Genomic DNA, 17,501 nt, shown 5'->3' with positions numbered 1-17,501 from the left:
TTTAAAAACCAAAGAGCTAGAGCTTAGATATTAAGCTTGAAAAATCTTTTAATGGATTTCTACCAAGTTTGTTCAAATAAAAGCCCTGGGTTCAAAATTGGCCCCACATTAGGAGGTTATTGATTTTCTTTATATGTGTATTGTAAAAACTTAAAAAAAGAAGAACACAAAGAGCTACAGCTTAGATACTTAGCATGACACATCTTCTAGTGAGTGTCTACCAAGTTTGATTAAATAAAAGCCCTGGGATCAAAATTTACCCGCTGTGTTGGTGTGATGTAAAACCCAACACACACAAAGAAATCTCCTTTGTTTTCAAGCAGAGTACTGCATCAGATTTGCTTAGTTCTTATATGCAGATTCCCAGCACATTTTAGCTGTCATGGGAGAAAATAATTTAATCTACTTTTACGTAGAGGACATTATATAACGTATAATAATACATAATTTATTTAACTTTCTTTAATTATAGAACAGATATTTATCACAAAATCTTGTAACATTCCAGAACATATATACAAATACTTAAGTATATGTTTTTATTAAGAACATGATTATTATAATGTCAATTCAACACTCCTATATCTGTGATATTTCCGTGTAAGCAGTTTTCATCATGCAAACTATGCACTGTTAATCAACATCTTCAAATCCTGAAAAAAATAGTTAATATTGAATATCAAAATTTTGAAGTAAGGGAGGTAAGTGCATTAGTATTAATGTAATTGTAAGCAAGCATATTTATCTCCCTTGAGTAAAACTTCGTTACATGTAATTAAATTGTGTACTAGTATTGTTTCTATATGTTCATGTTCTCTGGAGCACTGGAAGGAGGGAAATAACAATTGGTTTCCGGGCCTCTGAAACAAATGGTTAACCCTTAACATGCTGGAACTGAAAGTGGTCTTTGCCATCTACAAACACCAGGACAGGTTGTATTGTGGCGCAGTTTGCCAGAGGAACTTGATATCTTCATCTTGATATCCTCATAATTGATAATCAGCACACAAATGAAAGCTGGGCAAGTCCATGTTAGAAATTCAGCAGTTAAAGGGTTAAGGTATCGCTTGCCTCTCAACAATCAATTTCGGTTTAAAGCTCAGTGCCTTTACAATCGTAACTTTTCGACCCTTTACGTCAGTCTTCGGATAAATTGTTATAAACAATAGCCGAAGACGTTCAGATTGGTACCTTTCTTTATTACCTTTGGTTATTTTCGAAAAGGTAAGAAAATAGTCACGCACTGTGGCACTGTTTCGGACTTGATCAGAAATGGTCGATCGTTTTGTAATGAACAATTTATTGCATTTACAGGAAAATAACACAACAAAGTGAAAAACATGCCTTATCCTTAACATGTGAGCCGCGACATAACAAAACCAACATTATAACACGTAGAGAAACTAATAGCGAACAATATGGGTTCTGGTTAGACTGCGCGCATCGGCTGATCTGGATCCATGCTGGTCGCCAGCGCATTATGTTGGTTTTGTCATGGCGCAGCTCATATAAAATGATTTTCATTACTGTTTATTCTGTCAATTTAAGTTTCAAATAGATTGGTTAAAGTGATTGAGTACTCACTTGTTGATGGGCCGGTCTTTTTAACTGGATCAGGAGCACTTTTAGAATGTTCGTCCTGTAAATATAACAAAGTTATCATAGGAAAGTCAGGAAATATCATAATTGAGCCGCGCCATGACAAAACCAACATAATGGGTTTGCGACCAGCATGGATCCAGACCAGCCTGTGCATCCACACAGTCTGATCAGGATCCATGCTGTTCGCTTACCAACTCTATTACAAGTAGGGAAACTGATAGCTATCTATGCTGGTCGCAAACGCATTATGTTGGTTTTGTCATGACGCGGCTCATATATTTTACATTGGTCTTCCAAATGTATAGAAGAAAATCAATTCTGCGCAAAGTTCATGATAGATGTGAAATTCGCAAATAATTTGTTTCAAGTAACTTTACATACTTTGTTAGAATATTTAATAATTGAAGTACTACTGACTGTTAAACTGCAGTATTTAAGGGTACAATGAAAATGCTGAACTTGATTAATGTTAGCATGTTTGTCATGTAAAATGTATACCTTGGTTGTGTTCCTAATCTCAGATTCAAACGAGGCCAACGTTCGTCTGCGTTCTTTTCTATGTGTGAGTGCCTGGCGGATCTGAAATAAAGGTTATGCACAAAAACAAAAACAAAGTTTCAAAGCGGCACGCCTCCAGATAAATCGTACATAATATGGAAAATATTACTTTTATCTTAAATCTTTTTACTTAAAATCTCGATACTTTTTTCTTAAGTTTGATTTTCTTGAAATAGTTGGGTTCATCTGGAGGCATGCAGCTTTTAAGGTTTAAAACATACAACACACTTTATGGATACCACATTTTCATATGCTAGCTTAGATTCTAACACTTTCACAAATTGATTTTAGTTAACGGATTTGTCTTCCTGTATTTTGATTTTGTACAAAGCTATTTTACGAGTATAATTAAGGAGATGATATTTGTTTTAGAAAAATTCTAAAAACGAACGATTAGAAAAGATAAAATAAGGCTCACCTGTCTGTTGAAGACGCAGTGAAACAAGAATATAAATAAACCCTGAAATATAATAATTTGTATGTTAAATTCTAAGACTGCTGCAGGGAACAGAATCTGCCCACGTGACCAGTGCAGACGAAGATAAGCCGTAACATGTGTGTCGTCTGATCATCGTCTGCACTCTGCACTCTGCACTGGTCGCTAAATATATATATATTCAGTCAGTACATATTATGACAATTTCCCTTAAATGATAAATGGTTTTGAATATATTGAAGCATACAACCTGAAATAAATAACAATATTAAACATCTCTGTGTTGTTGTATATTTTAGACAATTTTTTGTCCCAAGTTGTGCGGAATCATTTTAAGTGTAATATATAATATACGGTAAACATTTTCCTATTCTATATATAAAAGTAACAATGCAATGCTTTATACATGTATTTACATTTTAAATAACTGAATAAGAAATAGAAAATGGGACATCTTTGCAGAATAGTGAAGTTTATGATATCGTTTTACTTGACTTTAACCATTGTGGGTTCGAATCTTGGCATTTTTAAGGGATGAAAGAAAGAGAAACGAATGGAAATGAACTTAACATGTAAACTTGCGTTTTTCGGATTATTACAAATGACTACTTTGAACACTGCACTATACATGAAATTTTAACTGAGCATGGCATACACTTCAATTTTACCTGCAAAGAATTGAAAATGCTGAAGAAATACTGCAGTATGAACATGTCGCTGTTCACAGACAACAAACCAAACAACCATGTTATCCCCAACATAGGAAGTAACACGCATAAACTGTGAAGCCAGGTTCTGTAAATGAAAAAATAAACAACTACAAAAAAATCAACAACATTTCAATTATATACGAGTGTACTGTATACGTAAAGTGGGTGATTTTTGTCCCATAGAATGGCATACTAGTATTGCAGTATACATTACGGACGATTTTTTGCAAAGCCTTGTGGAAATTCTTTCATACTGGAAGTCTGGGGTCTAGGGGTAACATGCTCGCTTTGGATGCGAGTAGTACGATGGAAGGGCTCTGGGATTCGAATCAAACTGAGGTCCAGGGGTAACATGCTCGCTTAGGATACGAGTAGAATTCAAGAGGTATTGGGTTCGAATTCCACTCTACGCAACTGATTTTCTTTATTTTGCAAGATAATAATAGGCGTAATTCGCTTTTATGTAAAAAAAATAATCTAATCTGCTTCAAGGTATATTTTTGTACTGTATCTGTTCATAAACCATTGATAATGAAAGTGATAAACAATGGCGAGGTTGGCATTTAATCTGTTGTTCTTTGACCATTGTCAATTTTATTATTTGAATCAGTGATTCTATTTTTAATACATAATATTTGTATGTATTTGTAAATATTGACTCACTTTAATTTTGTGGTTGATGTTTTGGACTTCACAAACGTTGCGGATGCCATTTTCTTGAAGACGATCACAATTATAATTACATTGACCTGTAGAAAAAAAAAACTAATTGAACTACTGATTAAAGTACATACTTTATATTAAGTAGATAGGCATCTATAGAAGATTCTGTGATGACTCAAGTGGGTAATACACATTCTAAAATTTTTTTAAGTTTAAACATAAACACGTACTGTAAAGTGCTGCAAAATATCGCCCATACTTCATCTCAATATTATTGATTTTTGTTCTTTCTGGATAACTGAATCTAATTTTTTTTAGGTGTTGAATATTTCATACAGCTTAAACCGATGAAAGGAGGCATGTTTGAAGTATAAACAACCAATATACTCTCAAACTCAATCAAACCGGGCCGGCACCTAACAATTCATTACTCTTAAGTGCTCTCCCCTATACCAGATATTTCCCTGTTTTTCAAAGTGTTAAAATCACAATAGTAAAATTGAACTTATTATAGGAAAGTGTAACAATTTGACTGTAACGTTACTTACCAAGATAACAGCTGCGGCAGGTCCTATAAATGACCAAATAAGTCCGGAATCTATGTCCAGCCAACAACTGAAATTTATGAATATCATTTAAAGGCACATTATGCCTCAGAAATCTATATGATTTCAATCCTTTAGGCATGTCGTACGTGTATAATAATGTAATAATGTCTAATTATAGATTTAGAGCATGTTTGAAAAAAGTAGCCCGGCCTGAACACGCAGTTATGTGTTGTAAAGGTGGCAAAATGTAAACAAAGTCCTAACAAAATACCAATTCACTTTAACTGCCAGATGAACTAGAGATGAAAATAGGTATGAATTATCGTAACAAATGGGTACATTTTTGGAAACTGTAAAAAGCTTCCGAAAATAAAATAGTTTTTGAAAAATAAAAATAATAGCAATTCTGAGACATAAATGACCTTTGCATTGGATACTCTTAATAAGGGTCCGTTTTGATACATATAACATTCTTAGTGTATATGGTCACGTGTTCAAGAAATACGCAGAAAAATGACCAATCACAAAGTGTTTTACATTGACAAGAATCGAGGTTATATTTACAGCTAAGAACAGTCTATTTGCATTTTATATGCACAGACGGGCGTATAATAACAATTTTACGGAGTCGTAAAATGTTGTACGAGTAAAGTACATCACATTACCATTCTCAATAGATGCAATATAACTTGAAGCAGCATAGCAAAACATCCAGACAATTGAAAAATAATACAGCTTTATTGCCAAAAGCTTTGTATTACTTGTGAACAAATGATAAAAAAATCTTTATTACTTGGACTTACAATTTTTTATTTCCGTAGCCTTCTGTTTTAGTGACGCCCAATGAAACTCCGACAATAACAAGAGGTGCAACTGAAAATTAAAACAGCTTGAAACTGTACAAAAGTACCTACTTAATCCACCCTGTAAAAAGTTCATTCCTACATTAAAATACCAAAAATATCAATAGAAAAAACTCACACTAATAAATTAAGAAAAATAAGCCGCTGTTGTAAACGAATTGCATGCGAAATATAAATATACATGCATGATTCAAAGAAGTAAATGCGACTAGAATATCTACTGCATAAGATTGTCGACGAAAAATCAAAATTTGCAAAGGGAAAAAAAGGAAAGCAGAAAATAACGTGTGATTTGTTTGTTTATTTGTTTCATTTTACGCCTTTTCCCAACAGTATTCCAATCATATAGGCGGGTAGTTTCCTAACCATCGTTCCTGGAGAGTTACACCAGTACTAGACTACCTTCCTCCGCGCTAAACTACCAAAGCATCTCCCGGGGATCGAACCCACGCCAGAGAGGTAACTGGTCGACTCTAACCCCTCGACCACGTAGGCGGTTATATCGTGTGATTTAAACAACAGGAAAACTCAACATGCATCATCAATAATAAGAAAAAATGTATGCGTATATATATATATAGGGAAAATATAACATCTTACGCCAAGCCAAGGGAAGTAACCGTGATAATCGAAACCTACTTCCAAAAACTTGCACAACACTCAACAATATTTCAACACCAATAAACAACATTAAAAAGAAAACAGCTAAGAACAAGAACTGGATAAGCGCAGCAATGATGATACACGCCACCTGAAAAAAAAATCAATAAAATTTATATCAAATACATTTTTTGTCAAGCTGTGATCATCATCATCATCATCTTCATCATCATTATTATTATTACATTTGTATTATTATTATTATTATCATCATCATCATCATCACTTTTATTATTATTATCATTATTATCATCACATTTTGCATACTAACACTTAAAACATATGCTGGTTTTAATTCTTAATTCTAAACCATTTTAATTCTTAAATGTCGAGTTCTGTTATAAACTGGCGCATGCAGGCATTGGAGGTAGTTTGTATAAACTGGCGCATGCAGGCATTGGAGGTAGTTTGTATAAACTGGCGCATGCAGGCATTGGAGGTAGTTTGTATAAACTGGCGCATGCAGGCATTGGAGGTAGTTTGTATAAACTGGCGCATGCAGGCATTGGAGGTAGTTTGTATAAACTGGCGCATGCAGGCATTGGAGGTAGTTTGTATAAACTGGCGCATGCAGGCATTGGAGGTAGTCTGTATAAACTGGCGCATGCAGGCATTGGAGGTAGTCTGTATAAACTGGCGCATGCAGGCATTGGAGGTAGTCTGTATAAACTGGCGCATGCAGGCATTGGAGGTAGTCTGTATAAACTGGCGCATGCAGGCATTGGAGGTAGTCTGTATAAACTGGCGCATGCAGGCATTGGAGGTAGTCTGTATAAACTGGCGCATGCAGGCATTGGAGGTAGTCTGTATAAACTGGCGCATGCAGGCATTGGAGGTAGTCTGTATAAACTGGCGCATGCAGGCATTGGAGGTAGTCTGTATAAACTGGCGCATGCAGGCATTGGAGGTAGTCTGTATAAACTGGCGCATGCAGGCATTGGAGGTAGTCTGTATAAAACTGGCGCATGCAGGCATTGGAGGTAGTCTGTATAAACTGGCGCATGCAGGCATTGGAGGTAGTCTGTATAAACTGGCGCATGCAGGCATTGGAGGTAGTCTGTATAAACTGGCGCATGCAGGCATTGGAGGTAGTCTGTATAAACTGGCGCATGCAGGCATTGGAGGTAGTCTGTATAAACTGGCGCATGCAGGCATTGGAGGTAGTTTGTATAAACTGGCGCATGCAGGCATTGGAGGTAGTCTGTATAAACTGGCGCATGCAGGCATTGGAGGTAGTCTGTATAAACTGGCGCATGCAGGCATTGGAGGTAGTCTGTATAAACTGGCGCATGCAGGCATTGGAGGTAGTCTGTATAAACTGGCGCATGCAGGCATTGGAGGTAGTTTGTATAAACTGGCGCATGCAGGCATTGGAGGTAGTTTGCATTTTCCAGCTAAATCAACTCGAGTCTGAAATTTTTGTAAATTCTTTTCCGCATTGGCCGACCTTGAAAGTGTTTGACTGTTATTCAGTAGATAATAACTCCCAATGTTAATACGCATATTAAATAAAACACAGACAAGTACATTTATCGAATAATAAACCGAAATATAAAAATCCTTCATATTAGGAAAATACCGATTTCTCGTGATTCACTGGGAAGAATAATATATCATCAGTACAATTTAAAACAAACGATTGTCTTAGCTTTTGACAATTCTTTTAACTAGAAAGAGTACAAAGTGCATGTAACAGTAAAATAAATGACATTTTTTATTACATATATGAGCCTCAACTAATTCTCGACATTGCAGCAGGACTGCGTTGAAATGATGCTCACAGTAAATGTTATAACAATACTAATGCCGTCATTAAAACAAACTTAAAATTACTCTTAATGGAAGATGTACACAAAGTTAGTGAACATGCGCATGGCAGATTTAGAAATTTTATACTTTTTTTTTTTGGAAAAATCTGTCAAAAACTATGTGAAAATAAAACAAACTCGCGACTTTTTAAAACGATTTAGAAATATATTATCAAGTTTGTATTGCTAGACCCATTATTTTTGTACATCTGTAAATTGCATTGCATCGTAATAATTTTACATCATATCATTTGATTATATAGCATTGGGCGAAATAATGTGCATTGCATTAAATTTTATTGTAAAGCACTTTAATCTATTATGGTGTGGTGATAGTAATGTTTAACGCGGTAGGAATGTCGACTGAAAAAGCAACATTAACTTAATGACCTGAAGAAATTTATTACTTTAAGTCTGTGCCAACATAAGATAAATGTATAAAATCAATTTAAGTAATTTGCTAGTCTGTGTTTTGACAGAAATAAGTCTGCAAATTTTCACGGTTGTCAGGAAAATTATAGACATATCTTGGCTGAATGCTTTGGATCTGGAAGACAAAAGCCTGCATCAAAATCGGGAAAATGGAGCTATAAAAGTAACAAGACAAAAAAGAAAAAATTGTAAGCGCGGGGCTGAATAGTCTCTTTAAAAACTGTATATTTCTTTAAACAAATTGCTGGTTCGCAAAGAAGCTCAATTTCACAGAATGTACCTTTCAGAATTGATTTGTAGGTTAACCAGAATCCCTGGATTAATTGTTTTGATGAGCTTTTTATGTTTTCAGGAATATATTTTCAAACGGACTTGATCAAAAATCTTTACACATATATTTGTATTCATTGCCCTTTGGACATCAATTTATTTTTCAGATTATATTTTTGAAGCTTTTTTATAAGGATAAAGCTCTTCAACAAAAAAACCCTGAAAAGTGCGATACCTCGGAAGCATAAATCAAAACAAAATTTCATGAAAATTGCAGACTCGGTTTGAGTGAGTCTGTACATGAGGGATACTGAAAATGAGTAACATCCCTCCTGGCCCTAGCACCGGCTTGAGCAGTACTCAATTTTCAGTACTTACAAGTGTTGGAATCAGAGAAGGACCAGAAAAATATTACAACAATGAAAAGTCACTTTACCCGGCTCTCAGTTCTGTTCACGCCTGCCAGGAACACACCGAATGCGAGCAGCAGTGCCACACATAAATGCATCAAAGTTATAGTCCTATTACTGCGTACAACACTAAAATAACAGATAAAATAAAATAGTCGTTATACTTTGAAAACACTTGACATAGCAATAATCACAAAACAATGAAATAAGGGATAAAATCGCAAAAGAATAATAGCTTGCAATGAACGTAGTTTATAAGCCTATGATCTCATTATGCAGGGCATATATGAGCCGCGTCACGACAAAACCAACGTTATGCGTTTGCGACCAACATGGGTCCAGATCATTCTGCGGATCCGCGCAGTCTGATCAGGATCCATGCTGTTCGCTATCAGTTTCTCTACTTGTAATAGGGTTTGTAAGCGAACAGCATGGATCCTGATCAGACTGCGCGGATGCGCAGGCTGGTCTGGATCCATGCTGGTCGCAAACGCACTATGTTGGTTTTGTCGTGACGCGGCTCATATGTACTTTTATAGCTGCATAAATGATGAACCGTCTGGCGAAAAACATTAGTGATAATATCTAAAGAGAGGAGAAATGAAAGATCTACTGTTGTAAAATATGAACATGGGTTCATACTTACGCTTACAATTGATTGAATGGATATTTAAGGGAACCGTTTTGTATTAATCGCATTATGACACAAATATATATGATAGTTGCTATAATACACCTTTACAAAATAATTTAAAATGAAAATAAATATTTAAAAAAACCCGCAAAAACTACCTCCAAACAATTCGATGAGCAATGATTGTCAGCACCAGACATATCATCGATATTGTACAGCCTACGGCAGATATTATACCAAGTATCAAAGAGTGATGGGCAGACTGAAAGAGAAAACAAAACACCAATTGGTCGTCAATTAAACAACAACAAGGACATTTCTCTTTTATTATTGTAATTTGATACTGTCTAATATGTTATCACTGGTCTGTATCTCTATTTTATGCAAAACAGGAACATGATATGAGCCGCGTCACGACAAAACCAACATAGTGCGTTTGCGACCAGCATGGATCCAGACCAGCCTGCGCATCCGCGCGATCTGATCAGGATCCATGCTGTTCGCTTACAAACCCTATAACAAGTAGAGAAACTGATAGCGAACAGCATGGATCCTGATCAGACTGCGCGGATGCGCATGCTGGTCTGGATCCATGCTGGTCGCAAACGCACTATGTTGGTTTTGTCGTGACGCAGCTCATATTATGAAGTGGTAGATGCCGTCAGTGTTTCCGGTAGTAATTACATGTTTCAAGAGTTCAAGACTCTATATACTGTATACAATGACAATATTGCTTTGAGAGAGTTTTGTGTTGTTCTTAAAATTACATATATTGTTCATTCTCTAAAGAGCTTGCAAGGAATATGACAAATGGATTATCCTCACCAGCAATTTAATTTTGAAACTTTATACATTTAGTTTGTGTGACATATGAAACGATCTGAATTTTATCATATGCCATTTATTTTCAGTACTTATGTTGTTGGTTTTTTAATGACAAACGGTTAAACATATTTTGTTATATAATTATGTATCTTGTATAACGATTTTATTAACCATTTTATAATGACTTACGATTAAAATAACAATTCTTCATAATATGAAGTATTGATTTTTATCAATTAATGCACTGAAACTAGTTACTTTTTGTATTTATATTCAACTACATGTACCTTCTTAAGATAGAGAGAGAAAAAAGAGAATCCCTTAAAAACGCCAATACGTTAAAATTGCTGCAGGCTGAATATGATTAAGTCCTTTATTGAAAAACCAAAATCAACCAGCAAGTGCAGCGTTCGAAGAACACACACCCACAGGACCCAGCAACACATAACCACCGACAAGCAGGTAATACTTTATGGGAATTAATACGTTCATTTATGGCTTCATCTAAGTTACTGCTTTTTGATGAATATACACATATAGTAACTTACAATTTTGGATGGACTCATCAAGATGGCGAAATTTGTAAGATGACTGCAAGCACATTTTGCCGTCACATTTGTTATTTCTTCTAAAACACATCCCTTTGATGACCATGCACCTCTCTTGCTTTGCCCAGTTCTAATGATTTAATCATGAGAGAAAATTTAGCATACAGATACTTATCAATATTGTAATGGATTTACAAAAAGTAAAATACTTAAAATGCCATTTCATTAAGCAATCTTCATTTTCAAATGCTTATCAGTTACACTGAATATTCTTCCCCGTAGACTTAAGTAAAACGTTCAATGTAATTATAGCAGTATTTATTTACTTACGTTATGTTGTAATCCCAAAATACGCAGATTGGATCAGTATAAGTACCCTGAAAAAGACATATAACTGATTTTACATATCGGTTTAGAGTTTGGCATAACATGTTTTATCTACAGTACTTGTTAGCAGTGTCCTTTTGCAGATAGTTGCCAGTGTTCAGGGGCGTGGGCGGTAGCTTGCGTTTATTACTGCTGTCCACGAAGAGACTCAGTCAAACTAAATTTGCCATTTTAGGTATTCTAAAGGGACTCTGTTCTTTCTATTTTAGAACACATGTTAACACTGTTTTTAAAATATTCCTGCTACTTTCGTTACAATAAAACCAAATAAATAGCTGTTTTAATCTGCTTTAGACTTCTCATGTGACATCTCGCGGACGAAATAATGCATCGAGAAGCGCCTGATGTCTTTTTCCGACAGTAAAAGTACAAAAGAGGTGTTATATGCTATTTACAGTGCCAGAGTGAATTTAGAACATTATCTCTATTACAAGTATACAACAACTTTCTTAGATTTTTAAAACCCTTATTATTTTAACACCCCCCCCCCCCAAAAAAAAAAAAAAAAAAAAAAAAAAAAACAACATACAACATAAAACAACAACAATACAAAACACACCCAATACAAATTTCTGATTTACACAAAACACAATTAATACTCTTTCATATATAGCTGCTTATTTCATGAATACGATTAGACTACTATAAACACACAATCGTACATATTAAGATACTTACATTTATAAGTGTGAATGTAATACGAACAGGTGGGTCCAAATTATCTAGCGAGACACCTGGGTCTGTTAGTAGTTGAAGAGATATGATGTCAGAATTTACTTCCCCCGTGGGTAATGCACTCCCTTGTCTCATAATTAAACATAAAGATATTAAAAACATTTAGATATCATTATCAAAATAGCAATACAGTAACAATATGTATATCACAAATGATATAAACATTTGCTCCTTTGATAAAAATATAAATATTTATTACTTGTAAATCCGAATTTTCATTAGTTTTATCTATGTTTAGACAATTTCTAACATAAAGCTGTTCTTTGCAAAATGAAAACTCTTTCTTTTAAGTGTCATATGATTGATAAACAATATGTTCATTCAATAATATTCACACAAAAAGTTGACATAACTAGTCAAATGACATAGTAAATGAAGTAAAAAATAAGGTAAAAATAAGGTACACATTTTTTTTTCATGAAAAGAAAACAAACCATCACTGTTTATGTTAATGATGTTAATGTGAAAAAAGAGAACAATACAAACAAGCTAATGGCATTAATAAAAGGAGAGTAATTTCCTCTGTGATCTCGAGACTTATAAAATGCCATCATCAACACCAATATGTAGATTTACATACAACTTTGCTCTTGTTTGTTTACTTATCATTTCTTACTTGTCTAGAACACGATATTTCAATAAGTCATAAAACGTTTGCAGGGATAGATAAATATTTGTATTTTCACCAGCATGTGTTTTCATACCCTTCAAGTGTCACTTGATTCTCCATAACATTACCAAGGGAATTGTAGTAGGCGCCTCCGAAACACACGTTTGTTATACCTTAAACGACAGACTGACACTCAAGCCAATAGCTTCTTAACAAATACAGAACAGTGAAGAGAATAGACTCGTACGTTACTTTTAGTGATCAAAATATTATTGTTATATATTTCCAAAGATAACTACAAACACAGAAATGTTAATTCAAAAACAACAAAAAGAAGTAATAAATATACTAGTCGCATTCGGCTAGCTTGTCATTCATCGCATAAAGAAATCAACTTATTTACTTCCAATATCACTAAATAAACGTATTCAAATTATGTTTACAGCTATAATAAAAGCTTGCTGTATTATTTTACATAATTATTTTAACATGTTTTTATGGTTACAACACATCTATAACCACATTTCTGAAACCTCATTTCGACCTCGCTTTTAACACATTGTAGCTTTCTTCTTACTAAATTCATTTATAATTCAGTTATATTTACACCTGTACCATCAATTACATAGTTGTTTTTTTAATATCATCACTATTAGAAACCCTGAAATATATGCATATCATGAACAAGAAATGGAATCCAAGACGCCACAAATTGAATGTGCTCCAGACTCGGCTTCATTGAGCGTATTCATGGGCGGTTGTGGCAATTGCAATCTGTATTTTAGCCTGATTCCGATTTAGCAATGATTTTCGTCTTATAATTTTTCAAAAAATAAATAAACATTGCATAATTATCCATCATGATATCAAATAATATGTTTGTTAAGAAATAAAAGTGCCTTCACTACCTAAATTTGTGAGAGTGTTTTCCATTATATCAATGTTTGTTTCGCTCCGCTTGATGTTAGGAAATAAAACTTCTCCAGATATTCTACCAATTTCTGTATCTTTACAAAATGAAAAGCAAATGTGAATTATGAATTGAATCTGAAACCTTAAACAACTGAATGTTTGAAATGAGCTAATCCAGCTTCTATTTTGTTAACTTTCCCTTATCAATTCTAGGTAATTCAAGATGAAAATTAAAAGTTGATTAGCCAAAAGTATAAAGCGTGGTTAGATTGCTTGTCCGGCAAATGCTTATCACTTTCGGTTGCGACAGGGTAATGGTTAATGATCATAAAAGAATATTTTTTAAATCTTATTTTGATATTTTCCTGAAGATTTTATACGAAAGCCCTTTCGAAACTATGATGAACTATTTTTTTTTTTCACTATCTTTCATTTGTTTAAGAAAATTATTATATTTTTTATTTACTACAGATTACTATTAAGAAGATTGTAGTATACAAAAGTTATGGTATTCAAGCTCTCTAAAAACTTTATTAAAAATTTTCATGATATAAAATTTTAAGTATTTCAACTTCTGTTGCTAAAACTGATACAAACTCGTTGCATTTTTTCTCTTCGAGTAGATATTTTATGTAGATAGTATATATAACAATACTATCAATGATTTTTTAAGTACAAGAATATCTTTTTCAGAACATAATTCATAAAAATATGAATACGAAATTCTCGTAAAATTTATTCTTACAAATATGATTGTTTTCTATTTCATTGACATCCCCGGTGTTTAGATTATTACACTTGGTTTCTTGTTGTAAAAGCATGTACTTGTCCACTACATCTAGAACAACACTTCCGTCAACATCAGCCTGCATTTATATAAACGTCTTACAGAAAAAAACAAAAACGTATTACAGATATTGTGATCATTTTCTACGACTAAAATTCATTTAAATGAAAACTTGAAATTATTATAAATTATGTGAGTACAGTAAAATATATACCTTGAATAAAATTATGTACAGCAAAGAAATTTTGATACTATTATATATAATCATCCTTTTTGCGGGTGAAATACTTAATGATGTGAACTCGGGAATGGAATAAAAATACGTAATATCACCCTAAGAGGGCTCTTAAACACATTTTACTTTACCTAATATAATCTTGCGATTAAAATTAAAGGAAAAATGAAAAAATGTGGCTTTTCTTCCAGTACAATTTTAACTACTTAGTAACAATTTTGCATCGCATGCAATGGTCATTTTCCAACGTCAATCCTTTGTAGACCTGAGATTTCCCTAAACGCAGAAAATGTTTTTGAAACACGTCTGCCGGTTAAGGCTACGCCAAAATATAATATAACAAGGTGATATTACGAATTATTACATTATGCAGATATGGCAAATGTAACAAAGTATGAAAGCAAATATAAAAGGAGGACAATTACGTTGGCCGAACGCAGACAACAACATGACGCATCCATACAAGACTGCCGGCAAATCAACCAACAGGTCAACCATCTATTACAGGACACTAGAGCAGGTATCAATAACTTTTCATTAATTATGTGAAGTATAATAACCAAAATTGTAAAGTACATTTGAAATGAGTGAATATTACCTGCTTAAAAGCTTCTTCGTTTTCAGGTTTCAGGACGTTACTGATTGTCTCATAAAAATACTGGAACAAACAACAATAAGGAGTACACATATAATAATTAATAATATGTATGAAAAACAGAAAAAAATGCCAACAGGCGATTTATTGAATGTAATACAATTAGACTTCTTTTTCACTTTTATCATGATCCGTCAATTGTTGATAGTCTAAATAGTTTAAAAGTTCTTGACAATTTATGTACATAAACTCGACAATTTTTATAAACATTTCAATTATAAAAAACTTTTGCCAAATAATAACTAGATTTTTCCAACCAGCAGTTATATTCAAGGTATTTGAATATTGGAAACGTGTATATGTTCATACGTCTGTAAAGGATATATTAATGAAAGTTTTGCTATGGAATATCTTTTATTCTTTTGGTATGCTATCCTTATAATTTTATTTTATCTGAATATATTTGCTTTATATAAACATTAATTACCTCCGTACTATTGTCAGTAATATTCATATAATCAGCAATGTTCAAGACTCCCTTTAATATATCTGTGACGTTTGTTATGATTCCAGAGTCTATTTGGTTGTCTGTAATTTTAGACAGTGATTCTAAAATATTCTCTATTTCCCCAGAGGCATTTCCAGACGCGTTTGATACAGAGTTCAACTGAAATGAGATAAAAAATACTTTCATGTCAAAGTGTCTGTTATAATAGTTTTTAAGATGAGCACAAAATATTTGACATATTTGTCACTTTAGGGAAATAGCAGAACTGTTTTGTCCTGTAGAGTGACAGGAATAATCGTTCATCATAAATGGTATTGTATTAAGGATTGTTTAGGATATGCGTACATTTGGTGATCAAAATGTACACATTACATCAAATGGTTTCTTATACTAATGATTAGATGGCAGGTGTAGGCCCTCAGGAAAATTCTAACTCATCAACGTTTGAAGAGATGCAACAGAGGAGTTACTTAATATGCAACTGAAGAATTACTCATCAGTATTTTATCATACATTTAAAATTAATCGAAAATAAATTAAGGATATGTCTGATTAATAAAGCATTTTTTTCTGAGGGATGGACAAATAGAATAAAAACATTGACCTGACCTGTAGCTGCAGATTTGTCAGTACGGTGTCCTTTACTTTACAGTAACTAGTAACCGGTCCCCAACTACCATTTTCATCGCAAACTCGCGTATAGTTTCCTGCAGAAATATGAAAGTTTTTTTTTCTATACATACACAAGTATTTTTCATTTTTAAGGAAACAAAAAGAAATTAATTGTTATTTCAATCACTTCAACGCAGATTTTCTATCAATTTGAAAAGTTCTTATTTTTGGTAAATCTTTAGTTTCCAAATCACAAGTATCTTAAATGAGACAGAAACAATAGTAAAGGAAACTGACCTAACTATATTGTTTAGAGAATCCGACTTACCACCGTACGAATCCTCGCATGGAACTGTAACCGAATTATTAATCTCCGATACTGGCCAACTACCATATCTGTCTTGCAACTTACTACATCCTTAAATATAGCATTATTCGATTCATGAATAGTTTATTAATTCTAAATGTCTTTTAAAATTCTTATTAGACTTATTGAAACATATTCAAAAGGTAACATTATTATTGCTTGCATGAAGAATTCAAATCTTGCCAAATACACTTGGAATACATTGAATGTTTCCTTAATAAAAGTCTACATACCCGTTATGATATTGACAGTAACGTCAACAGTTGAAGACAAAGCAGGAGTTCCACCGTCTGCGGCTATTACAGTAACCGGTAGCTTGGTGAGGAAGTTTGATTCAGAAGTGTACCCGTTGCTAGACTGACTTCGCCGGTGTCTTTATTTACAATAAATTCTGTTGTTCCTATAAATAACATTTACATGTATTTTCATATTTTTATGGCATTTAAGTTATTAAATAGTTGAAGTTGTATTCGTATCAAGTCATTGTGCATTTTTGCATACAAAAATATACAGATAATAACTTATGATCGACTTGGGGTCATTCTTAGTCTCTCACAAGTTCAAAATTTTCTTGGCGATGAGCGGGGCTCATCCCCCTTCTAGCAACCCCTGAGGTATCTTTTGGATAGGGGGGCGCCGCCAAAAAAGTGGTCAGTTAAAAATTATGCTAACAACATTTCTCAAAACAAAACAAGTGATATGGGCCCTAAATAAGGCATATTTTCAACCGTTTGAGATGACAAAAAAAAGGGGGGGGTGAAAATGGCGTTAAAAGGCGTGTATATC

General features: G+C 33.6%; 1 protein-coding gene across 1 annotated transcript; it reads right to left on the bottom strand.

The window, feature by feature from the left end:
• Nucleotides 1-491: 491 nt before the first annotated feature.
• On the bottom strand, nt 492-17,392 carry LOC132719344 (adhesion G protein-coupled receptor L3-like). The gene is made up of 23 exons (XM_060703108.1): nt 17,388-17,392; nt 16,949-17,088; nt 16,677-16,766; nt 16,346-16,443; nt 15,716-15,895; nt 15,232-15,291; nt 14,357-14,477; nt 13,608-13,706; nt 12,794-12,872; nt 12,033-12,159; nt 11,298-11,344; nt 10,968-11,097; nt 9,753-9,856; nt 8,987-9,089; nt 5,981-6,131; nt 5,321-5,390; nt 4,518-4,584; nt 3,970-4,055; nt 3,265-3,391; nt 2,579-2,620; nt 2,101-2,181; nt 1,585-1,639; nt 492-653 (listed from the first exon to the last, which is right to left on the bottom strand). The coding sequence occupies exons 1-23, from the start codon at nt 17,390-17,392 to the stop codon at nt 634-636; spliced, it is 2,082 nt and encodes a 693-aa protein (XP_060559091.1). The 3' UTR covers nt 492-633.
• Between the last annotated feature and the right edge of the window lie 109 nt (nt 17,393-17,501).

This window comes from Ruditapes philippinarum, unplaced genomic scaffold (assembly GCF_026571515.1).
Source record: "Ruditapes philippinarum isolate M1 unplaced genomic scaffold, ASM2657151v2 ctg1908_1_1_1_1, whole genome shotgun sequence".
Classification (NCBI taxonomy): domain Eukaryota; kingdom Metazoa; phylum Mollusca; class Bivalvia; order Venerida; family Veneridae; genus Ruditapes; species Ruditapes philippinarum.
This window is presented reverse-complemented; position numbering and strand designations above follow the sequence as displayed.